Source organism: Oratosquilla oratoria, chromosome 43 (genome assembly GCF_046742065.1).
Source record: "Oratosquilla oratoria isolate Oo_2021 chromosome 43, ASM4674206v1, whole genome shotgun sequence".
Lineage (NCBI taxonomy): Eukaryota > Metazoa > Arthropoda > Malacostraca > Stomatopoda > Squillidae > Oratosquilla > Oratosquilla oratoria.
Genome location: NC_134819.1, coordinates 20,978,316 through 21,004,577, shown reverse-complemented (window position 1 = coordinate 21,004,577; position 26,262 = coordinate 20,978,316). Strand labels below are relative to the sequence as shown.

Sequence of the window (26,262 nt, the reverse complement as noted above, 5' to 3'; positions counted from 1 at the left end):
ACCTCTCACCATGCTCCTCACTAACTTCTCCCAAGTTTTCACGAAAAAATCCAAATGTGAATGCAAAAAGTGCACTTTAATGACATTCGACATTCTAAGTTCTTGTAACTTTCCAAAAATTTTGCTACAAGCTGTTTCTAGTTTGGGTCTTTATTATTACCAAGGATTCCATTAACTATATCTCGAAATGCACACCATGCCTTTCTTTCAACATCACTCATTGCAGTCTCAAGTTGCAGTGATTTCAACATTTTCCTTACTTGCAGACCAGTGAATATACCACCCTTAACCCATTAAACTCTGATGACAAGATTCTTGTAATTTGGTCAAATAATACAAAAAAAATCATAAAACACCAAAATGTTTGATCAAACATTTTGGTGTTTTATAATTTTTTGTTTTATTTGACCAAATGACAAGACATCTTGTCATCGGAGTTTAATGGGTTAACAGAGTGTAAAAGAGCTTCGGTGTGGATGTATTGTGTGGTACAGGTGGTAGGTTGTTATATTTGTTTGAGTAGTACCTTGATTTTCCAAGTTTCTATAACTTTAGCTTCTTTTCCAGATCTCATCAGCAGTATCATTCTTGGACATTTTATCGTGACAACTTTGGGATATATGATGATGACCCAGAAATCATCACTCTTAATAAAGCAGACTTTGGTGAGTTGCATATTTTGTGAGTTGGGATTTACATTTAGCTTTGACAGGATTGGGATTTTTGCATTGGATTAGATTTTTTAAAAACAAGATTTTCTTGCTGTGCAAAAACTTTTAAGGTTTGTTGAAGATATTAAATAGTACTTCATACTTATGATGGATGAAGATGAATTGCTGAAGTGATTTGAAATAGATTGTACAGTGGTTGCATACCATCATCTGAACTTTTTTCTTTTTCTTTTTAAAGAACAAAATGTTGCTGGATCTCAAGACATATGGTTCATAAACTTCTACCACCCATCCTGCTCCCACTGTCACACTTTGGCACCTGCGTGGAGAGCTGTTGCTCGTGCACTGGAAGGTGTCGTGCGAATTGGAGCAGTCAACTGTGATGACGACTACCAACTGTGCTCCACTCAGGGCATACGCTCATATCCAACACTCCTGTCCTATCCTGGGGTATTGTAATAAGATGACTTGTTTGTATTTGTGAAGGGTAGTGAGTGGTGGGATGATGAAATCGAGAAGGTAGTAGAAGAGAAGAATTGAGCATTCAGGGACTGGTTGCAAACTAGGATGAGAGGTACAGAGAAAAAAGAAAAGAAGCAAAATAAGATAAAGGAGGCAAAAAGTAAAGCAGATGTAAAATGGGGAAGAGTATGACAGAAAATTTTGAAAGCAATAAAAAGATGTTTTGGAAGGAAATTAAGATAGGAAGGAGAGGTGAATCAAGTAGAGAAGAAAAGGTAAAATGTGCATTTGGAGGGATGTCATAAGAGGAAGCAGTAAGGGGAATACAGGCAGAGTATCTTAGAGAGCTGTTGAATGTGGAGGAAGATAGGGAGGGATAAGTGGTAGCAGTGGGAGGTGCTAAGAAAATGATGGTGGTGGGAGAGGAAATTGGAGGAGAAATAAGAAAAGATGAGGTGCAGGTAGTTTTGCAAATGACGAGAGCAGGTAAGGCACCTGGGTTAGAAGGATATTAGCTGAGTGTCTGAAGAAGGGAGGTACAGTAATAGTGGACTACCTAATGAGATTGATTAATGTGTCTAAGGGAGAGTACAGTGCCAGAGGACTGGACGAGTGCCTGTATAGTTTCACTTTACAAGGTAAAAGGGGACAAATGTGAGTGTAGTAGTTTTAGAGGGATCAGTTTGTTGGGAAGGCATATGGGAGAGTTTTAATTGAGAAGATTAGGAGAGGAACAGAGGAGTAATTGGTGAGAAACAGTGTGGATTTAGGAAAGGTCTTCCTTAGGCAAGCACATATTGCTGGACCCTGTACTTTAAAACCATGGCAGAATGTATTTGACTAAATACTACGCAATTCTTGTAAGCAGAAGTTAAGTTTGGACAAATTACTCATGTTTTACTATCTGTTTTGCAGCGCAAACATTACAGAAGAGTGAAAAGTGAAGAAGAGTTGATAGATTATATTATGGAGCAACTTACAGCAGAGGTGACTACTCTTCAGTGGAAGTACTATGAAAACATCATCCAGAAAGAAGAATTCGATAGTAAACCATGGCTGGTTCTCTTCTACAGTGACGTTCATGAAGCTGATGACATGAAGATAGTGGAAAAAAAATTATCAGCCATATTTGTAAGTTATAAGATAGTTGGGATACGTTGAAATGGGTAAACATAATGGTAGAATCATTAAATATTGTTCACAGGTGGTAGGGAATTAAATGGGTTTTTAGAAAGCCTTTGGACTTGTTCACTGAGTAGCCTCCATTGCTGAGTTGTGGGTGAGCTTGTGAGTTTTTTTTTATTATGCAGTGGCTGTAAACCAGTGGACTGCAAAGACATTGTCCTTAACCCTAGCACTGCATTTGGGGACAAGGATGATTCTTCATTCATGAGGTTCTGAGATGAGGTAGAGGTGTTAAATAGGTTTTAATGTGTACAAAGTGTATATGCATTGGCAAGAAAACCCTCAAATTCCATCATGAGAGGGAAAGGACCTTCAGTGTTTTATTTGGTATGCAAAGTGTGCAAAGATGGTGTGTTGAACAAGAAGGTCAGGAGGAAATAGAAGGAAGGGTAGTGAATGGTGGGATGAGGAAATGAAGAAGGTTGTAGAAGAGAAGAAGCGAGCTTACACAGATTGGTCACAAAATAGGACGAGGGAGTCATATGAGACGTACAGGGAAAAGAAAAGAGAAGTAAAGAAAAAGGTAAAGGAGGCAAAGAGGACAGCAGATGTAAAATGGGGTAAGAGTATGACAGAAAATTTTGAAAGTAATAAAAAGATGTTTTGGAAAGAAATTAAGAGAGGAAGAGGAGGCGAATCAAGTAGAGAAGAAAAGGTAAAAGGTGCAGATGGAGAGATGATAATGGAGAAGGCAGTAAGGGGAAGATGGGTAGAATATTTTAGGGAGTTGCTTAATGTGAAGGAGGATAGGGAGGGAAAGATAGCTGCAGTTGGAAATGCTAAGAAAATGAGTGTGATGAGTGAGGAAAATGGAGGAGAAATAAGGATGGATGAAGTGAAGGCAGCAGTTAAGATGATGAAAGCAGGTAAGGCACCTGGTCTGGATGGATGCCATGCAGAATGTCTTAAAAAAGGAGGTATAGTGATGGTGGACTGGCTGGTGAGGTTATTTAATGTTTGTTGGAGAGAAGGTAGAGTGCCAGAGGACTGGAGGAGTGCTTGTATAGTTCCACTTTACAAGGGAAAGGGTGACAAGTGTGAATGTAGTAGTTTCAGAGGGATTAGCTTGTAAAGTGTAGTTGGGAAGGCTTATGGGAGGATCTTGATTGAGAGGATTAGGAGAGGAACAGAGGGAGTAAGTGGTGAGGAACAGTGTGGGTTTAGGATGGGTAGAGGTTGTGTAGATCAGGTTTTTGTGGTAAGACAGATATGTGAGAAAGCTATAGGAAAGGGGAAGGATGTTTTCTGGGCCTTTATGGATCTAGAAAAGGCTTACGACAGGGTAGACAGAAAGGCACTGTGGGAGGTTATGCGGATATACGGGATAGGAGGAAAGCTTCTGGGAGCTGTCAAGAGTTTTTATGAGAGTAGTAGAGCTTGTGTCAGGATTAGAAATGAAGAGAGTGAGTGGTTTGAGGTAAAGGTGGGACTTCGTCAGGGATGCTTTATGTCACCCTGGCTGTTCAACTTGTACATGGATGGGGTGGTGCGAGAGGTGAATGCAAGGGTAGTGGGTCAGGGATTGGAGATGGTTAAGGAAAATGGAGAAAAGTGGGAGGTGAGCCAGCTGTTGTTTGCGGACAACACTGCGCTTGTGGCAGGATCGGAGGAGGGATTGAGGAAGTTGGTGACAGAGTTTGGGAGAGTGTGTGATAGAAGAAAGCTAAAGATAAATGTGGGTAAAAGTAAGGTGATGAGATGTGCAAGGGGTGAAAGTGGCAGTAATCTGGAAGTGAGCATTAAGGGAGAGCAACTGGAGGAAGTGGATAGTTTTAGATATTTGGGTGCAAATGTGGCAGGAAAAGGTGGAGTGAAGGTGGAGGTAGAATGTAGATTGAGAGAAGCGAGTAAATACCTTGGTGGTTTAAAAAGTGTAATGAGGAATAGAAATTTGGGAATGGATGCTAAGAGGAGACTGTATGAAGGAGTGATTGTGCCAACAGCACTGTATGGAGCAGAAACATGGAACATAAGAGAGGAAGAGAGAAGGAACTTGAATGTGTTTGAGATGAAGTGTCTGAGAAGTATGATGGGGGTTCTAGGCTTGATAGAGTGAGAAATGAGGAGGAGAACAGGGGTGGAAAGGGAGCTGGGAGATAGGGTTGATGAAAGAGTATTAGGATGGTTTGGACACATGGAAAGAATGAGTGAAGAAAGACTAGTAAAGGAGGTATGGAAGGCAGATGTGGAGGGAGTGAACATGAGGGGACGTCCTAGGATGAGATGGATGGATGGGGTGAAGGGGGCTTTGGGGAAGAGGGGAATGTCTGTTGAGGAAGGACGGGAGAGGACAGAAGACAGGGGTGAATGGAGAATGGTTGTATATGGAAAATGTTGTGATGCATGAGGTGGAATGGGGGGTGAGGTAGTGTGTGTGAGCAAAAATTTTGACGCAGCCCGAAGGGATTTCTCCCCGTCCTCTCCTTTATATGGGGGGACGGAGAGGGGGGTCGCCGATTTAATGAAGCGGCCTTGCTGTGGATGTGCTGTGTCCTGCGACACCGCTTCTGACCCAGGGCAGTGGACAGGGTGCAGGGATGACCCGTCATCTAGGAGGTGCTAAGATGGGAGGGAGGGTGGAGTTGTGTGGAGTGTTTTCGGGGGTGGAATGGGTGGGAGTGATTTTGTGCCTTTTCCTTTTTGGCTACCTCCCTTGTAAGGGGGAAGAAGCCTTGGTATATGTATGTATGTATGCAAATGGAACTAGTAAAATCCTAACCCCTTTCAAGTGATGCATTTTAGAGACAAGGTAACTGCAGGACAATATATTTTGTAAAGGGAACATTAACTAAACAATTGAGTTTGGATTTTATCATGTAAACCATTCACATACCAGGACAGGTTAGGCAACACAGCAAATGGCCTGTACCAACACTGCCAGGCTGTTGCACATATTTTCACAGGTTGAACAGCACTAAGAAGAGCCTATGAAGGTGATTATTTTCCTTCTATACTTTAGTGTTCAAATTGAAAAAGGTTAATGTCTGAAGGACGTGAAGAAATTCAGCTTTCCATAGAGATGTATAAATATATAGAATAGATCAGATGACAATATAGCCCAAGCCAGAACAATACCTGAGTTTAAGTCAAAGTAGGGAGTGGAGTATGTTTGGGATGGAATGGGTGGGAATGGATTTTATGAGATATAGCACAAGGTGGGACCATATGTGAATTTATAGCCAGGTATGATAGATTGGAGAGTAAGAAACAGGATCCCATGACTGTTGTTCCTTTAGAGTATACTGCAATTACAGTAGGTAAATAGTGTTTACACACATATACCAAGGGCTTTTTCCCCCTTGTAACTTTGGCTACCTCCCTTGTACGGTGGAAATAGCACATGGTATATATTTACCTAGTTGATTCAACAAGAACCCATTTCATTTCTTCTTATCCAACACAGTGGGTTCTTGTTGAATTTTACGAATGTGTTATGACATTACTTTGTAGTTACCTAGTTGAATTGTATGGGAAGGGGAGCTATGCTTGTAGTGATCCATCTTTATATCTCTCAGCATCTAGTTTCTTAAATTCTTGTATGGTGTTTGCACACACTGTATGTATGTAAATACAGTGATGCCATGAGCAGATCAGTAACAAATACAGTGTTGTGATTTACAGATGTTTTTCTGGTGGGTGGCAGGTAATTTTGTTTAGCTATCATTGTCATGAAGGGATTAAGTTTGATTATTTACCCAGAAGATGGCATAGTTTTGATTGCTGTATCATCTATTTCAGGAAGGACTTATCAATATTGGCAGAGTAGAATGTTTCCAAGACACAAAGTTGTGCAAAACATTGGACATGGAATCTGGAGTAAAATTCTTTGATGCATCTAAAATCAAAGAAGGAGAAGGAACCCAGATTTCAAGCTTAAATGCGCAGGAAATTGCAAAGGAAGTTTTGAAACTGTTACCAGAAATGAGGCTGCTGGATGAGGATGAATATACTGTAAATATTTGATATATTGGTTGGAATATAAATTGTTCATGTTATAAGACTGTAATAAGCTTTAGATATGATATGTCCATATCTTTGCAATTTGTTAATTTTCTGTTGATTACTATGGATAAAATAATTTTTGTTTTTCTTGACTGCAAGGCCATTCGGTCTGATCTGGAGAACAAGAAAGAGACAACTGCTTGGTTTATTCTCTTTAGTGGTGACCATGATGACATCAATTTTGATGTAAGTATGCTTACTTAAATGTAAATGTAGGTAAAAATAAGGTGATGAAATGTACATAGGGAGAGGATGGCAGCAAATTGGAAGTGAGTGTTAAGGGAGAAAAGCTGGAGGAAATGCATAGCTTTAGATACTTAGGGGCACATGTGGCAGGAAAGGGAGGAGTGGAGGTAGAGGTAGAATGTAGATTGTGAGAAGCAAGTAGCCTTGGGGGATTAAAAAGTGTAATGAGAAATAGACATTTGGGAATGGATACTAAGAGATTGTATGAAGGGGTGATTGTGCCGACAGTACTGTATGGGGCAGAAACATGGAGCATAAGAGAAGAAAAGTTTAAATATGTTTGAGATGAAATGTCTGAGAAGTATGGTAGAGGTTACTAGGCTGGGTAAAGTGAGAAACAAGGAGGTGAGGAGGAGAGTGGGGCTGGAAAAGTAGTTAGAAGATTGGGCTGATGAAAGAGTATTGGGATGGTTTGGACATATGGAAAGAATGAGTGAAGAAAAATTAGTAAAAGAGGTGTGGAAGGCAGAGGTGGATGAAGTGAACATGAGGGGGCGACTGAGGATGAGATGGATGGATGGGGGGTAAAAGGGGCATTGAGAAAGGAGGACATCTGATGAGGAAAGAAGGGAGAAGACAGAAAATGGGGGTGAATGTAGGATGGTTGTATATGGATGATGCTGTGATGCATGGAAGGGAGTGAGTGAGTGATATTGGGGTTATGGAGTGGTTATGTGTGAATGATATTTTTGACACAGCCCGAAGGGATTTCTCCCTGTCTTCTCTTTTACTGCATGAGGGGACGGAGAGGGTGGGTTGCCGATTAAATGAAGTGGCCTTGCTGTGGGAGTGCTGTGTCTTGCTGCATTGCCTCTGACCCAGGGTAATGGACAAGATGCAGGAATGACCTGTCATCCAGGAGCATCCAAGAAAAGAGGGAAGGAGGGGTGGTGAATGGGAATGGAGTGGGTGGTGAATGGGAATGGAGTGGGTGGGGATGAAATGGGTGTGAGTATATGCCTTTTGACTCTGGCTACCTCCCTTGTAAGGTGGAAAAAGCCCTTGGTATGTGTATGTATGTATATTTATTCTTACTTGAAAACATTGATGTTACTGTTACTGCACTATATACATACATACATACATATACCAAGGCTTTTTCCCCCTTCCAAGGGAGGTAGCCAAAAAGGGAAAGGCATAAAAACACTCCCACCCATTTCATCCCTAAATACACTCCACACCCCTCCCACCCTTCCTCTCATCTGAGCACCTCCTGGATGACGGGTCATCCCTGCACCCTGCCCACCGCCCTGGGTCAGAAGCAGTGTCGCAAGACACAGTACATCCACAGCAAGGCCGCTTCATTTAATCGGCGACCCCCCCTCTCCGTCCCCCTTTGCATATAATTAGAGGATGGGGAGAAATCCCTTCGGGCTGCGTCAAAATTTACTCACACATACTACCCCACCCCCCACCCCCCCGCCCATTCCTCCTCATGCAGTCACAACATCATCCATATACAACCATTCTCCACTCACCTCTGTCTTCCGTCCTCTCCCTTCCTTCCTCAACAGACATTCCCCTCTTCCCCAAAGCCCCCTTCACCCCATCCATCCACCTCATCCCTCCACCTCATCCTAGGACGTCCCCTCATGTTCACTCCCTCCACATCTGCCTTCCATACCTCTTTTACTAGTCTTTCTTCACTCATTCTTTCCATGTGTCCAAACCATCCTAATATTCTTTCATCAACCCTCTCTCCCAAATCCTTTTTCACCCCTGTTCTCCTCCTCACCTCCTCATTTCTCACTCTATCTAGCCTAGTAACCCCCACCATACTTCTCAGACACCTCATCTCAAACACATTCAAACTCCTTCTCTCTTCTTCTCTTATGTTCCACGTTTCTGCCCCATACAGTGCTGTTGGCACAATCACTCCTTCATACAGTCTCCTCTTCGCATCCATTCCCAAATGTCTATTTCTCATTACACTCTTTAAACCACCAAGGCATTTACTCGCTTCTCTCAATCTACATTCTACCTCCACCTTCACTCCACCTTTTCCTGCTACACTTGCACCCAAGTATCTAAAACTATCCACTTCCTCCAGTCGCTCTCCCTTAATGTTCACTTCCAGTCTACTGCCACTTTCACCCCTTGTACATCTCATCACCTTACTTTTACCCACATTTATCTTTAGCTTTCTTCTATCACATACTCTCCCAAACTCTGCCACCAGCTTCCTCAATCCCTCCTCTGACCCTGCCATAATCCCCTCTTTGAAACCAGACAAACAGCAAATTATATTTCCCATAGAATTACCTCCAGCTTGTATGTCAATACTTTAGTCCTGTTCTTTGTGAGAACCCTTCACTCCCATATCAACCACCAGATTGAATAAGCTGCATTTTCAATAACCTGTTGGGCAGAGGTCACTGGATTATATTCACCACTTCAAAATCAGTCATCATGCACTTTAGCAGACATCTAAACAACACACAGTTGTTGAACACACTTGATTTCTAGGTGTGATATTGCCAGTTTTGGGTCCCACATGTAATCTATGTACCAAAGAGCTTCGTCCTCCTTATAGGGGAGGTATCCAGCCATAGCATACACCTACCATCCATCCCAAACCCACCCATCTCACTTTACTTCCCGCTTAAAATGCATCTATTCTCTTTCTGCTCCCACTACATTCCATATTTCTCTTGGTTTTATCTATTCTCTTTCTGCTTCCACTATCCCCCTCTGTCTCACTACATTCCATATTTCTCTCAGTTTTACCTGGTATTTATCTTCTTTCTCTTGCTTGCCTTCTCTCTTTTTTTTTTTTTTTTTTTTTTTTTTCTCCTCCTCTTCTCTTGCTACACTTGGTCACTTTCAACATTGCTGTCTCCCTCCCTTCTCATATTTGTACAATTTACATCTACTCTCAATCACCCTTCCTCTTCAACACCATTATAATCCACTAATGCCATCTTAACTATCATTGTAGCAGCCACCTTGGCCAAAGTATACTCATGTACATCTTTCATATAATTCTGTTCTCTACCATCAGTTTTCATTCTTTTCTTTCACGAACATGTTCTCTCAATTTTGTTCTTTCTTTCAGCTTAAGAAATTACCAGCTCTCATGCCAAGTTTGCACCAGGGGCAAGTAAAATGCTCAAAAATGAAAAGACATTGTGATGATTTGTACATCTCAAAGACTCCAGCCTTGGTTGTGTTCAAGATGGGAGGCGGCTATGAAATCCATCAGGTGAGTTATTTTTTTTTTCTGTTAGGAATTTGAAAGAATTTTGGATTTGGATTAATTTGTATGATTGCATTTATTAATTTTTTTTATTAGTCATCCAGGAGGTGCCAAGATAAGAGGGAAGGAAGGGGGTGGATGGGAGTGGAGTATGTTGGGGATGGAATGGGTGTGAGTGGTTTTTATGCCTTTGTTTTTTGGCTACTTTCCTTTGTAAGGGGGAAAAAGTCTTTGGTATATGTATATATGTACTGGAAGGGGGGGTCGCCGAATTTATGAAGCGGCCTCGCTGTGGATGTGCTGTGTCTTGCGACACTGCCTCTGACCCAGGGCAGTGGACAGGATGTGGGGATGACCCGTCATCCAGGAGGTGCCAAGATAGGAGGGAGGGTGGAGGGGAGTGGAATATATGGGAAATGAAATGGGTGGTAGTGATTTCTATGCCTTTTTCTTTTTGGCTACCTCCTGTGTAAGGGGGAAAAAGCCTTTGGTATATGTATGTATGTACTGTTGTTTTTACACCATGTAACTAAATTTCACTTTTGTCCTGTCCTTGGCCCCAAACCATAATTTTCCAGTTATTTTCATCAAAACAAAATTGAAAAAAGGGATTTTGATCCTAAAACTTTGCTTTTGTGGTTAGAACATGAATTTACAGTTTTGCTATATTTCATGAAAGTATGGTTTACTATTGGTTTTTATGTCAGGTAAAGACCTTTGCATAATCTCAATTGCTTGTCTAATTGCTCTTGAAATGTTGGAGATAAGTTGAAAAATTAAAGAATATAAAGTATTATATCTATTAAGAGCTTTTACTCCATTATAAGGGAGGTAGTCATCCCACAGTATATACATAAAGAACTTGTGCATGAAACATAACCGACAAGGCTTATTAATATTTTCGTGACTTTGCAGGGACGTCTGATTGCTCATGACATCGCAAACTTTGCCAAAGAGAGTGCTTCCTCAGTGCGCTTCCAGATTTTGACCCCTAAGGAATTCCCAGAAGTAATCCGGGATGGGTCAATGTGGTTTATTGATTTCTATGCCCCGTGGTGTCCTCCATGCAAGAAGTTACTGCCAGAGTTTAGGAAAGCAAGCCGATTGATTGAATTGCCGGTTAATTTTGGTGAGTGAGTGAGAACTATTTATGTACAATAAGGCTTCTGGCAGAGCAGGTTAGGGCGTAGTTACTTGCGGTGAAGTTAACCTAACCTAACCTAACCTGGGTTTGAACCCAGCCACTGGCAAAGTTGAACTAAGGGCATGGTTCAATAAATTCCATGCTATAAAGTCCTCTGTAAGGGGCACAGTCCTAGCCTTCCGATAGGGGGGAGTTTGTGACGTTAAACCATAAATACTTCTGCCCCCTTATAAGGGAGGTAGCCAGCCAAGGCATGCAGCCACCCTCCACCTATCCAACACTCGTTTGTTTTGCCTTTCATCTTATCTTCTTGTGGATGGTCATCCCTGATCCCCACCCATTGCCCGGGTCAGAAGCAATGCAGCAAGACACAGCATCACATCAGGATCCAACAACCAGAACTGACTCACCCCCACCCCATCATTTACATGGTGACCCTCTGTCCTTGCCTACTCATGAGTAATTGAGACAGTAGTGTCAACACAGAATAGGTCTGGCAACAGAATCAAACCAAAAGGTCTCCTGTCGGCATGCTCCGCCTTTGTAATCCTTTGTACTCCAGATGCAACCACTACACAGATGACCCTGGACATCCTCATCCTATATAGCCCTCTTGGTTGCTTTAGCCATGGGTCTCCTGCAGGAGAGACCTGGAGCAATAGATTGATTGATTGATTGATTGAGCAATATTGTTTATTCATTTATTTAGTATTTATTTTTGTACTTTTTAAATCATCTTATGTCACCGGTAAAAGCATCTTAGAAAATTCTCAGCACCAACCACCTGTATGTACACACTTCTAAGACAGCCAATTCCATTATGATCTTTAATCTTCTATGTATTGTTTGAAATAAAAAAGATGAAAATCTTTTGAAATGCTTGTAATACATATTTGATGATTTATGTATATTATGTATATGGGGGGACGGAGAGGCGGGGTCGCCGATTTAATGAAGCGGCCTTGCTGTGGATGTGCTGTGTCCTGCGACACTGCTTCTGACCCAGGGCAGTGGACAGGGTGCAGGGATGACCCGTCATCGAGGAGGTGCTAAGATGGGAGGGAGGGTTTAGGGGTGTGGAGTGTTTTCGGGGATGGAATGGGTGGGAATGATTTTATGCCTTGTCCTTTTTGGCTACCTCCCTGGTAAGGGGGAAAAAGCCTTGGTATATGTATGTATGTATGTATATTTCCACAACTTTGATTATTCATTTTTCTCCATACAGGGAGTGTTGACTGTACTGCTCACCATGCCCTATGCTCCAAGTTCAACATCCGAGAGTACCCAACTACTATCTTGTACAACCATAGTATCCCACATACATTTATGGGGTACCATTCAGCACACGAGATAATTGATTTTGTTAAGGACACCTTGAATCCTGCAGGTTAGTGGCATAATTGTATTTGTGGTCATGTATATGTATTTATCCTAATTGTAGTATACAGGAAAGGAACAACACTTGTTGGGTCCTGTCTTCTACTCTCCAATTTATTGTACATAGCCTCAAGTTCATGTAGTTTCAACCAAGTCTGTATCCTTTATTTACAATTATCATACTTAGATAGCATGGGGGTACGGAGAAGGGGGGTAGCCGATTTAATGAAGCGGCTTTGCTGTGGATGTGCTGTGTCTTGCGACACTGCCTCTGACCCAGGGCAGTGGACAAGGTGCAGGGATGACCCGTCATCCAGGAGGTGCTAAGATAAGAGGGAGGGTGGAGGGAGGTGTAGTGTATTTAGGGATGGAATGGGTGGGGATGGTTTTATGCCTTTTTCTTTTTGGCTACCTCCCTTGTAAGGGGGAAGAAGCCTTGGTATATGTATGTATATTTAGATTTTGATTCATGTATTGTTTGAGCTTGGGCTCTGTGATCATCTTTAACCACTTCACTCCGGGCCAAAATCTCGCGGGCAGCATTAGCTGCCAGACGTACGATGTTGCGTCATAATACTCACATCATAAAAAATAGTCACCGCTTATATCGATCATTCTCTCTCTCACCCGTGAATTTTGATAACCATAGAAAATGTGATGAAGCCCATTTAGAGAGTATGTCAGTTACACAGGGACAGCTACAATAAATATAATCAAGACGCCGATATGGCTGCCTCGTGTATCCACTTGCTCCTCATGCCGCCTACGTAGGCGGCACCGTATGGAAGAGGTTAAGCTATTTCCAATATTTGTGCATCTATAAGGAAAACTATTTCTTATCATTTAGACATGTAGTTGTAATTTGTTCTTGAGATAAATAATTGGAAACATATCATATGTATATTTATTCACCTTTATTATTGATTTGGTTCATATTTTTTCATTCCAGTTATCACCCTTGATGATATCAAATTTAAAAAACATGTAATGGATAAACCTGAAGATGAAATGTGGGTCGTGGATTTCTATGCCAATTGGTGTGGACCATGTCTTCAGATGGCTCCTGAATACAGAAAATTTGCTCGACTGATCGCAAACATGAAGAAAGTTCATGTTGCACAAGTGGACTGTGCAAAACACGCAAGTTTATGCACAAAACAAGGCATCAATGGTTACCCAACAGTTTTGATGTACCCCATGGGAAGTTTTGGAGTCAGGAGACGTGTGTAAGTATTTTTTATTTTTCACTTTTTTAACTTAAAGTGTTTGTTTATTAAATTCTTTTAAGCATTTATTTTTTGTTATTATTATTGTTGTTATTTTTTCTTTATTTATTATTATATTTTTTCTCATCTTTTTCTTTCCTACCCATACTGGAGTATTGAATACATGTTATTGTGTAGTGTTAATTGCACAGTTGCATGTGGAAAATGCTTTAGGGACTTTTTTGGGGTGCCCCTATAGACTACAGCTACATATCATTTGTGTAAGAGTAAAAAATCTGTTCCTGGAGGAATGATGCTACTTTTGTACTACAACTATCCCTTTGTTATGCTGCTGCCTTGGAATTGTTCTTTACCACTTCTCTGGATATACTTTTTCTTTTCCCCTGTGGTAGGGTGAGGAAAGAATTCTGCCACCATGATTCCTGTGTGAGTTGTAAAAGGTGACAAAGTTGGACAGAATGATGGGACTAGGTATCCTACTCTCTGTATACTTATCCTATGAGAAGTCAAGGCATAAAAGGGTCTGGGAGGAGGTTTCCAACCAGAACTCAAAAATTTGGGTCATGAATTGTGTTTGGTTGTGGTACAGATGAGAGTAAAAGGGAAGAGATAGGCAGTATGTATGTGAGAACAAAGATGGATGTGTTAGGATTAAGTGAAACTAATTTCAAAGGGTGGGGTGATTTTGGGTTTGAAAGTGTGGCAGGGAGAGTATCAGGAATGAGGAGGGGCGAGGGAAGGAAGGAGTAGTTCTGCTAGTAAGTGATGTGATAGGAAAGTGTGTGGTGTGGGGGAGGGATGTATCTTCAAGGTTGATAAGGGTGAAAGTGAAACTGGGATGGGAGAAATGGGTTTCTGTAAACACTTATGAACCTGGTAGTAAGAAGGGTGTAGAAGAAAGGAAGGCTTTTTGAATAGATTTAAATAAGTGCTTAGTTTTGGAAGGAATTTCAATGTAGTAGTGTTGGAAAATGTATGCTAGAGTATGGAGTGAACCGATAGAAGGAATAGTAGGGAAGTTTGGAGAATGGGGGTTTCTTCTTCTTCTTCTTCTTCAACTTCTTCTTCTTCAACTTCTTCCTCTTCAGTTTTTTCTTCTTCAATCTTTTCTTCTTCAATTTCTTCTTCTTCTTCTTCTTCTTCTTCCTCTTCTTCTTCACATGTAGCCAGACACCCTACCTAGAATTCAGGACTGATACTAAAGAGTCAGTGACAGGGTGCCTAGTGTTCTAAATTGCAAAGCTTCAGTAGTTTTCTGTTACCACTGAAAGTCTAAACAGGCTCTTGCCACTGAAGTAATTTATGTAAGGACTGGAGAAGATGCTTATCTGAACTAACATGAAAATGTCTTTATGGCATATTGAGATCATTTACTAGTGTTTCTAGATCTAAGAATATTAATATTTTATATCATTTTTATTCCTCAGTGTGTACAATGACTGGAGCCGGGATGCCAACTCGTTTAAGTTATGGGTATACAATAATCTCCCCTCGAAGGTGACCACTTTAACTATACACAGATTTTATGCAATGCTACATGGTGATGAGCCGTTTGTAGTGGACTTTTTTGCTCCATGGTGTGGACACTGCCAGGTCTTTTCACCAGTTTTTGAAGAAATAGCAACAGTAAGTATATATATATATTTTTTATTTTTATTTTATTTTTTCTCCAATCATGAAACAGTCTTAAGTTTATGTTGTTCCATAAATATACACATTTTACCCAACATTTTTCTTTTTCTCTCTTTTCTTTTGCCTCTTCAATTTTCAGCCCATACCAGGAAATTATCTTTGTACATTTTTTCTGTACCTTTCTCTGCTCTAAATATCATTGTGTTACCACTCTTTACTCTTCCAATGTGTGAAGTTTCTTTATTATGTGTATGCATATATATATGTGTATGTACAAACACATATGATATATGTGTTTAGAGAATTGATGATAGCTAAAAGTGTGTTTAAGAAAAAAGTCAAGTATAAGTACACATGGGAGAGGGTGGTTGATAAAGCATTAATGGACTATGTAGTGATATCCAAAAGGAAGGATAGGAAAAGTTCTGGATGCCCATGTTCTTAGGGGAGCAAATGGGGAAATATCAAATTATTTTTTTGGTGGAAGGTAAGTTGAAAGTAAAGGGTAGATGGAGAAAGAGGAAAAGTGAGGAAGGTGCTTAGAGCAAACTGTTTAAATAAGAAGGAAAAGGAGAAGTACCAGAAGAAGTGTGGGTGATGAAGGATAGAGTAGAGGTGGGAGTGGAAGAGGAATAGGGTGTTTCAAAGAAGAAGTGATGATATGTGCAATGATAGGATGTGGAACAAGGAGAATGGGAGGGAATAAGAGGAAGAGTAATGATAAGAGGGAGGGAGGTGGGTGGATGGGAGTGGAGTATGTGTGGATGGAATGGCCTTTGTTTTTGGCTACCTACCTTGTATAGGAGAAAGGCCTTTGGTATATGTATGTATGTATGTATTTTATCGACAAATGTAACCCCCTCCCCCTCCCCACACACACACAGATTTTTATGAAATGAAGAATCACTAGCATGTAAAAAAATTTGCACCTATTTATGTACATATTTTTGGGAGTAGATGGCTAAGTCATGTTATGTTGTGGTAGTCTAACATGCTGTGATGATTTGAATTTCAGGAAATGGAAAATGACCTATTGTTTGCCAAAGTTAATTGTGACACAAATCAGCGCCTGTGTCAGGATGCAGGTGTGCGTGCCTATCCCACTGTTCGATTTTACAAGGGCTCTGTCTCTGGGGCACGGCAGGACCCCTATGGTATCAATCTGCCCAACCTTGACAAAAGACACTTAGTTTCGGAATTAAAAAAGAAATTATCGTCAACAAAAAGAATGCGTGATGAACTGTGATGTAATTGTGGCTAAGGTGAGTGTCATTATTAATATATATTTTTAGACAATTTACAATTTGTGCAGTCTACCAAATCTTAGATATTTTTTACTCTAGTAGGTCTGAAGTATGCCTTGTAAACTGATGTATTATGTTGTATGATAGATTCTCACTTGAAATATAGTTTTTCATTTCTGGAAAAACAAGGTATTAGAAATTGGGTGATAAATTATATAGAAGATACTTTTGTTGAATGAAAAATTATTATTGACTAATTAGTGGGTGTTCATCACCTGCATTGATATACTTTCTTGGCATGACCTCGAATATTCTATAAAGTGTGAGAATTGATACCATTGTTCAATTATATTTGAACTTGTATGTCTGAAGAATGATAATTTTACTGAATCTCTGTAAAGCTATTCAAGATTTCTCATCACATCAGTTTCTGTAAGCTGAAGTTTGATGTGTTCATCAAAACTAGTGTGCACAAAAATGTATGTTTCTGGGTACCTAACTAGAATCTGGATGCTTCAGGTTGAGTAAAGATGTAAGACTATTCCCATGAGAGATTTTAATGCAGTATTTCAAAATACTAAGGAAAAAGGATGGTCACTTAGCTATAGAGAAATTACCAATTACTTAAACAAGATCTGAAGCCTTATGGGATTAGTGTTGTATACACATTTCTTTATGCTGATTTACTGTAGAATTGGTGCATATTTTTCTCTCTCTAATGCTCTCTCTCTTTCTCTATCTCTCTTGTCATTCCTTTCCCTTCATCCTTTCTTTCCTGCATTCTTTCCTCCTTTCCCTTCCTCCTTCCCATCCTCCTTCCCTTCATCCCTTCTTTATTTCTTCCTTCCTCCTCCCTCTCCCCCCTTCTCTCTTTCTCTTTGTATCTTTCTATCTATCAATCTATCTATCTCATATCTTAACAAACATGGTTTGACTGTTGTTCATGAATGAATTTATAACACTAATGTGAATGAAAACAGCCACATATTGTAGGCTGAATGAATGTAGCCTCTCAAGTCTTTCAAATGTGAAATGTGTCATCGTTTTTCTTCCAAGATGTTTTCAAGCTTAAAACCTGTAATATAGTAGCTGGGGTCAGTGACCATTATCTGCTAATGATGGTCCTGTAAGATGTACATTAGAGAATTTTATATCCTTGCTGCCCATCTTCAAAACCCCATCAACATCCGGAGTTGCAGCTTTAGGAGACTGAGACCTGGACTCTAGGCCGAACTCGGCCAAGCAGTTTAGAGCATTGCTATTTGACTGTGAGGTCAGAGTGAAGGTGGATCGAACATGCCTGGCAGAACATGAATTTGTGATCGATGATTTGGTTTAACATCACAAACTCCCCCCTATCAGGAGGCTAGGACAGTGCCCCATACAGAGGACTTTGTAGCGTGGAATTTAATGAACCATGCCCGTGGTCCAACTCACCCTAAGCAGAGTTCGATTTGTCGTCATCTTGACCTTCGTCGCAAGTAACGGCGCCCTAACCCACTTGTAGTAAGGGGATATGACATTAAATTCCTGACTTCAGAAAGCCGTCTATAAGATGGCACCATCCTAGCCCTCTCTGAGTGGGGGAGTTTGTGAGATTAAACCAAATCGTTACTGAGAAGAAATCCGCACAAAAAATTCCACAATGTTGAAGATATTAGAAGAACTGAAGTGCAATACTGCAAACAATTGGAAATATTTTTGTGTTATAGTTTTAGGACTGAAGGTTTTGATGTTCCTTTTGTACTATGTATCTGAACATGTCTTTTTTTATAGCAAGAAGTTGAAATAATAGAACAAATGCCTTTGCACTTGGTATTCAAAAAATGGTGGGTTGACAGGGGCAGAATGGAATAATTGGAAAAGAACAAATTTTTCTGTACGTAGGTTAGTAAAAAGATACAGTTGTTTTTTATATATTTGTCATCCATGAGATTTGACGTCTTATTCGTAATTAGGAAATTGTAGTTTCCTTTGTATCGGTAGTTTTCATGATAACATGTTTATTGGTATCCAAATTGGAAATCAGGCTGTTTCTTCCATAATTTAAGTAATCAGAAATTGTGTGGATTTATATCCTAGGGATTGTTAGTATCTATCCATACGTACATAATAAAGGCCCTCTCCCTCGTGTGAGGGAAAGGGCCGAGTCAAAGCACACAACCACTTCATACACCTATCCAAGGTTTATTGATGTATATTGCTACAGGCAAAAAGTACATTTCTTTTTTAAGAGGGAAACCGAAAAAATATTAGTGATTATTTTTTTTATATCTAAGGTCATTCTTGGTGCTAGATAATAATCTATATTAACTATTGAATATGTGCATTTTACAAGAGGATAGTTGACATTATGGGAAAGCACTGCATTAGTTTAAATAATTTTTTTTTTTTTTTTTTTTTTTTTTTTTTTTTTTTATATATATAAAGTGATGATTAGGGAAGTATTAAGGAGTGTGCAGGTTAGTACTAAATTTGTTTCCACTTCCTGAATGCACAGTCACTACAAAGATTCATAAATGTAATGGTAGAAGTAGCGGACTCAACTACATGTTATCACCAACTATACACAATTTTAAGAATAAACTGGATACGGAGAGATATGAAAACGGGTCACTACGAGCATAGCTCACGTCCCGTAAAATACAAATTAGTAAATACCCATAGGGATGTAATGTAAATTGTTCCAATTTTTTTAAGAAGCATATTTGAGTCTGAGTTGGTAGTGAGGCAGGATATATAAGCATGCCGAAGTGACTGTACTTCCCCATATTTATTTAAAAAAAGAAACCTTTCCAACATAGGAATTGTAATCTAGTTTGCCCTGGAATTGTCGATGCAAGTGGGCCCATTGTATTTTATGAAAGTTAGGTAGACTAAAGATGTTGATTGTCTTCTGGCACTGGAGTTGTATACAAAACTGTTGGAAAAAATCTCCCTATTTTCTCTCCATGGTTGACAAAGGGCTAGTGTTTGTCTTTCTGATATAAGCATGGTTAATTTTAAATAAGTCGGTGTTAAGTGTTGTACAAGATTGTCTGGAGTATCCTGATTGGCAGTTGTGCACAAGTTGTGGCAATAGTGTGACGTTTGTTCACCAAAGGTAGTGGACATTTATGTACATGTACTGTAAGTTTACTTCTGTGGTTACACATCATATAAAGTGCTCACATTTCATAGTGTTATGCTCCATGCAAAAACCGTGTTGGACAACTGTCTTTTTGGTAGATTTTATTGCATTCCACTTGCACAGTAATGATTATGCCCTTATTCATGGTTCACATTTGTATCATTAGTTTGGATCAAGTTTTTCAACTAAATATGTTGTGAATGATTTTGATATTTTGTCACCGACTTCACCATGACACGAGTGGGCTATTTTGTTTTGTGATGTCATATAGATACGTTGATTGATATTATTTTAATATTGCTATCATGAGCATTGGTTTCATATGTATTGCTTTCTAAGTGCCAGAAAGCATGGTTGAATTTTTGGGGGATGAGCATAAAGTGTTTACATGTCAGCACTGAACTTACAGTCAGAGTTTGGGCTTGCAACTACATTATTTGTATTAGATACTTAACACTACTTATGATTTATAATGTTCTCATCCTTGGTTAAAAATCAAGGCAATCGTGACCACCTTCACAATTTTCAGTGATCATGGAACCACTCCCTTTCATGCTGGTTTTATGGGACTGTTTATATGCCTCTGTTGAGGCTCTCATAGTCATACTATATGTATAGGAAAAAACAAACATGACCAATTTTAATGTTGTTTAATTTTATTTAATAAGTCATTGAGAATGATAACAGGATGCACCAAGCTACAAAGTCCTCTGTAAGGGGCACCATTCTAGCCTTCTGATGAGAGGAGTTTGTGACGTTAAACCTTTTCACACCAAGACCACTCAAACAGGACACCTGCACATAGAAATCAAAATGTTCCCCTAAAGAACATAATGTGGGATTGGGAGGTACGCAGTTCTATGCAATAACCCTCAGCCCTACCCACCATCTTAATACATTATGCAAACACAACCAACTTAAAGAAAGGGATCATACTACTCAAACATGTACAACAACATACCAGCTGCACCATACATAAGCGCATTCATACTCGGATTACAAAACAAACCCTTTAGGACCAACCACCAAACCTTCAACTCCATTACCTCTCTCCTATTAGCCCCACAAAAGAAGCATGAAACATATTAGCACAACTGTGCTCAGGTCACCAGTGAGTACTAAGACAGTGCCACCACAAAACAGGCCTACAGGAACAAGCAGCCAGAGATAAAACCATCACACAAGACACCAAACACCTCATCATGCACTATCCCCACCCTATCCATACATGGAAAACACAATATTTCCTCCTTGAGTGACTTTGGCCTGCATGGTGGATGTTGCCAGTTACCTAGGTGGCTATGAGTCTCCTGCAAGAGAAACAAGCAGGGGATTGATTGATTGATTATTTATTTGTTTAATTTCATTCTTATTGGGGATAAGACCTTCCTCCAGACTCTTCCTCTGTAAGAAAGACCAATTGCTGCCTCACCACCTGAGGGGGTGTGGGTGAATTTTCTTGCCCAGGTGTTCTGTGGATGTCTTGAATTTTATTTCGGAAGTCTTGTAGCTCACCAAGTCTCCCTTAGGTCGGTGAAGGTTAACTTCCTCAAGTATCCTGTACCTGTCATGAACCATTTCAAGAAAGTGCAACCCTCTTCAACGTCTCTCCCTACTACAAGAAGAAAACTGGATCTCGTGATTGTTTCATGTTGTTCATAAGGATTTGGAATTATCTATCTATATATACCAAGAGGGTTTTCCCCCTTATAAGGGAGGTAGCCACCCCTTCCACCACCTTTTCCTCATGAGTCATGAATAACTGTGATGAATATAATTACTAAACAAGAGGTTAAACAGTTCCACATGGATCGGACGGTGACAATCAAACTAATGTATCATGTACACCTTGGTCCCTTGGACCACTTGGGTGTGTGAAATTGCTTGATATATTAATGATGCCACTCATAGATAGCATAGGAACAATATGTTAAACGCAGATGTTTGTTGCCGAGACAAGACACTGATATGTACACTGTAATATTTACAGTAAGGTAATGCTTCTGACCCAGGGCAGTGGGCGAGATGCAGGGATGATCAATCATCCAGGAGGAGCCAAGATAAGAGGGAGGGAAGGGGGTGGATGGGAGTGGAGTATGTGGGGATGGAATGGATGGGAGTGGCTTTTGTGCCTTTGTTTTTTGGCTACCTCCCTTGTAAGTGGGAAAAACCCTTTGGTATATGTATGTTTGTATATTAGATAATGCAAGGATACATGCAATCTATAGGCATGGTATTATACATATACTGATGCATGTGCTGAATGTTTGACTTATCACATATGAACACCTCCCTTTCCTATCACGATTGTAGCACAGTCTTTTACGAGTCCATGGGAACAATGTGGGGCAATGGAGAATCTGCTAATGTGGCCCCTCTGAGGAAAGGGCCACAATGATCATACGGAGCTGCCTAGTGTAGGCCTTATGGTCTCTTGCAGTTTCCTTCATTCTTATGTTCTTATGTTATGAAGGTGGTCATCACCAGGAGAGGGCACTGGATGAAGATGACATTTTCATCACTAAACTGCCATTTGTATTTCTTTGACCTGCTGTAGCCCATGACTACCCCAACCTTCTCCTCAGTGTGATGTCACATCCTGGATCCTCACACGTCTGACGCTCAACCTGGGAATGGGCATCCTTATTGTACTGCTGCACATAGTCAGCACAGGTGGCAGCTCAGCAGTCACAGTCCTCAGTCCTGGCTTGCCATTCCTGTAAGAAAGACTCTGGGTACGCTGGGAAGCATGTATGTAGAGGGAGGTCTACCTTTACAGATGAACGTCCTGCAGGTGTGAGTGTTACATAGCTCCAGGAAGCCCCACTCGAACTTGTCACAGTCACTGTTACTGGTGGGCATTCTCTTGTTGAGGTGATTCACTGCCTTGACAGCCACTTTAGCGTGGCCATTGGACTGGGGATAATGTGATGAGGTCACCATATGATGGACACCCCAGTGTTCCATAAAGTTCTTGAGGTCGATGCTGTTGAAAGGAGGTCTGTCATCGATACATAGCTGGAGACTTCCCAGAAGTAGCAACAAGGCATTGGATCACCCTGTCAGATTTAGTATCTTGGCCGCAGGGAACAACAACAGGCCATCCAGAGAGTCTGTCTGCTATTACCAGAAATGACTTCCCTGCAACCCAGTGGAAGTCTGCAGACAAGGACTCAAGGGCCTTGTAGGTTTGTCCATGAGGGGTTCCTGTTGTTGGCTACTCTGCAGAAGCTGATATAATTCACAGACTTAGATTATGCTCTTGATATCTGAGACGATACCGGGACAATGATTAGCTCGTCGCTTGGTTGCTTCTGCTCCACGGTGACTGTCGTGGAGGCAAGCTAGGGTACGCTTTCGTAGTTCTTTGTTTGTACAGAGCAGTGGTTCCCAACCTTTTTTGGCTTGAGGCACCCTTGCTTGCCAAGCCTTTCAGAAGTCCCCGGCACCCTTATTAGAGAATCTAAATTCTAGTTTGTCAGTATTTTGTTGATTCAACATTAGTGTAACAAAATTTTGTCCCTGGCTAATATGAAAATACTCATCTTTACACTTATGCTGGTTTGATAAACAAAAATGGATGACAGAAAGGGTCGGTGATACGAAAATTATTTTTGCCCTCAATTTTGGCCGCACCCTCAGTTGATCTCACGGCACTCTTTGGTGCCGCGGCACGCCGGTTGGGAACCACTGGTCTAGAGGCTGTCCCGTAGTTTCCAGCACAGGAGGACAGAGCTGTGTAGGTCACCGCAACCGGATGGGAACCCGGAAGACACGCAGGTAAATAGACCATAAGCAAGGTCCACTCTTGCTGCAACTAGAGACTCGTTGGTAGTCCTGTCGTTGTCTACGGTGATCGATGACTAGTCCCTCGTGGGTGAGGGCGCTACAGGCGACGATGTTCATGATGTTTGCAGTGGCCACTTTACACTCTGTCTCCTCCTCTGGCGTGGAGTGGGGGTCAATGGGGGCTCGGGAGAGCACATCCGGGATGGAGAGCAGTTTTCCAGCACACTAAACAACAGTAATATATATCGGGTGAGGTCTCCGTTGGTCGTTGTTGTTGTTGTCGTTCCCTAGACTGTCTGTCCGAGCAGTCCCGTCTCCCCAAGGAATGCCACAGCCGAAACTGGGTTTTCCCACAAATCCTTTATAGAGTGTATGTTGTGTTGTTTGCGTGGATGATTGTGTATAATGCAGTCTTCCATTATGTGTTGTATGGTATGGGGTGAAGTGTTACATCCTGGGCAGCTGTTCACAATGCGGTCATCCAGCCTCCTCTGGTAGCTAAGAAGTGCTGGGTGGTGGCCGCACCGCAGTCTGGCTAGGTGGACTCTGTCCTTTCGTGGGTTGGAGGCGGGGGTTGTCGACTGCATCCAAAGTGTAGAAGTTGAGAATATGGGTGGATGGTCAATGGTCATCAGTGTGAAGTGTGGCAGACCGAACACATACCCTCTCCACTTGGACGTGGCTCAGGCAACAGCTACCTTTTTCTAGTTTAATGGTGACATAGCGAGTTTCGTCATCCGGAGTCTTGGGGCACTGAATAAGAGGCATCCGTCCCTGGCCGTGGGCCCGGAGAAGGGGATACTCGATGCCGTGCAGTCGTGGGGGGTCAGATTTAAGGACAACTGGCAGAGCCGGGTCTGAGGGTGCCAGGACATGTGACCCCCCCCCCCAAAAAAAAAAAAAAAAAAAAACTTGTTTGACGCATTCGAAAATATTGTCGTGAGCGTTTGTGGCTCATCTAAGAACGCTGGGCCGAGGTTGTTATGTCCGTGGGGGAATTCAGCCAGTTGGTTCACCAGGTACATAAAGGAGTGAAGGTCGATCAGGTTAGCTGGATTTGGGAAGTCCTGTATGGAGTTGACCTTGTCTTTGTGCGCAGAGATGCCATCGGGAGAAATCTGGTATCCACAGAGGCTGACACCAGGGGGGGAGGGGCGGCGTCGATGTCTTCTCCTCTTCCTCCTCCTCTTCCTCCTCCTTCCTTTCTTCTTATTTTCCTCCTTCCTTTCTTCTTATTTTCCTCTTTCCTTTCTTCTTATTTTCCTACTTCTTATTTTCCTCCCTCCTTTCTTGTTCTCCTCCTCTTCCTTCTCCACCTTCTCCTCCTCCTCCTTCCTCTCCTCCTCCTCCTCCTCCTTCCTCTCCTCCTCCTCCTTCCTCTCCTCCTCCTCCTTCCTCTCCTCCTCCTCCTTCCTCTCCTCCTCCTTTTTCTTCTTGTGATTATGATTCCGTAAAAGCGGCGCTTAGTGAACACTTGGTGAATCCTCAGGAAGTGTGAAGGTAGGTCAGCGTCGAACAGGAGGATATAGTCCATCGCCTTCATACAGTTGGTGACTCCCTGTTGAGTCGTGTCGCCGCGAAGGCATAACATTATGTTCTATGTTATCTATGTATGGTATTATTAACGTATGTAGCAACTTTGCACGCCTGAACAGGGTAACCAGATTTAGCATGATTATGTATATATCATATCTTCCCATGAAATAATATATAAATCCGTATATATATATATATATATATATATATATATATATATATTTATGTTGAAGTGCGTAAGACAGAATGAGTGGAAGGGTGGTGAGGTAAACACCAGGAACCGTTGGAGTTCTATTGCTAACGATTTGTCCTGAAAGGACTTCCTCACTCTGAGGAAGTCCTTTATATATATATATATATATATATATATATATATATATTAACAACCACAATAATCTTCAATTCTAAGCCATCAAAGGCCAGCATGCTTAAAATTGAAATGTGGTACTACCCAGGACTCGAACCGGGTAACCTCATGACAAGAGCGACATTGACTTTCCAACTAGGCCATCAAGATATATATATATATCTAAGCAGAACATGAAGAGGAACAAATTTTGGGTAAACTTGCACGAAACACAAGCACAGGCACAGCAGAAGGGTTTGCTCTCGCTCATCTGATGTGGATAGTCAGGATAACTCGACCCATCCACCCTCGCTCACTCCCCACGTGACGTCACCGCGAGACGGCAACACAGACATCCTTGATCTTATCAAGTTTCCCCAGAAAGTCGATCCTCCAGGATGAGGAGAGACGACGCAGGGAAGAGGCGAGAGCAGAAAGAGGATAAGGACAGACTGACGACAATGTTGCACCTGCTCACCGATGTCTTTTTGTCGGAATTTTCCACAAATTTGTGTCTGAGAAATTTGCTCACATGGGATGGTTTATGAGCAAAGTATATGTTGCAATGAACTTATTTGCTTATATAATAATTCCTTTTTGTGGGAAAAGAATGTGGAAATCCAGATTTCCTTGTGGGGGAATTTTGTGGGAAAAATCTCACTCGTTTGTGGGAACTGGCATAGATCACAGTGGCAACACTGCACCTGCTTTCGTCCCACACACCTGCAACACCTGCCCTGCCCGACCAGACGTCACCTGTACTTCCTTCCCTCTACACCTGATTCGTCTTCACCTGCCATTGCAAACCTACAGTACCAAGACCTCCAATGTTGAAGGCAGACACCTCATCTCAAGTGTCCAGATAGTATCGTCGCGTAGGTGGGCGGATTACGCAACGATTGTCGATCTCACGAAGTTGCCCCATTAGAAACCTCTCATGCATCTCGGGACGGTGTACGAGGTCCTGGACAGGCTTCAGCTATATTTCGTCTGAAGAATGAAGCAGACGGCGAGACGTTCAATGACTTCAGCATCAGACTGAAATTCCTGGAAGAAGTCGACGTGTGTCCCGGCGA

General features: G+C 41.4%; 1 protein-coding gene across 2 annotated transcripts in view; it reads left to right on the top strand.

Annotated features, from left to right (window-relative positions):
• Positions 1-20,159, top strand: part of LOC143021877 (dnaJ homolog subfamily C member 10-like) — a 30,215-nt gene extending 10,056 nt beyond the window's left edge. For both annotated transcript variants that reach the window (XM_076179668.1, XM_076179670.1), the window contains exons 4-14: positions 568-665; positions 910-1,121; positions 2,049-2,264; positions 6,057-6,269; positions 6,420-6,506; positions 9,622-9,768; positions 10,678-10,891; positions 12,132-12,293; positions 13,233-13,509; positions 14,937-15,135; positions 16,157-20,159. In XM_076179668.1, the coding sequence (XP_076035783.1) occupies positions 568-665; positions 910-1,121; positions 2,049-2,264; positions 6,057-6,269; positions 6,420-6,506; positions 9,622-9,768; positions 10,678-10,891; positions 12,132-12,293; positions 13,233-13,509; positions 14,937-15,135; positions 16,157-16,387 (2,056 nt within the window). In that variant the 3' untranslated portion in view covers positions 16,388-20,159. The remainder of the gene's footprint in view (positions 1-567; positions 666-909; positions 1,122-2,048; positions 2,265-6,056; positions 6,270-6,419; positions 6,507-9,621; positions 9,769-10,677; positions 10,892-12,131; positions 12,294-13,232; positions 13,510-14,936; positions 15,136-16,156) is intronic.
• Positions 20,160-26,262: the final 6,103 nt, after the last annotated feature.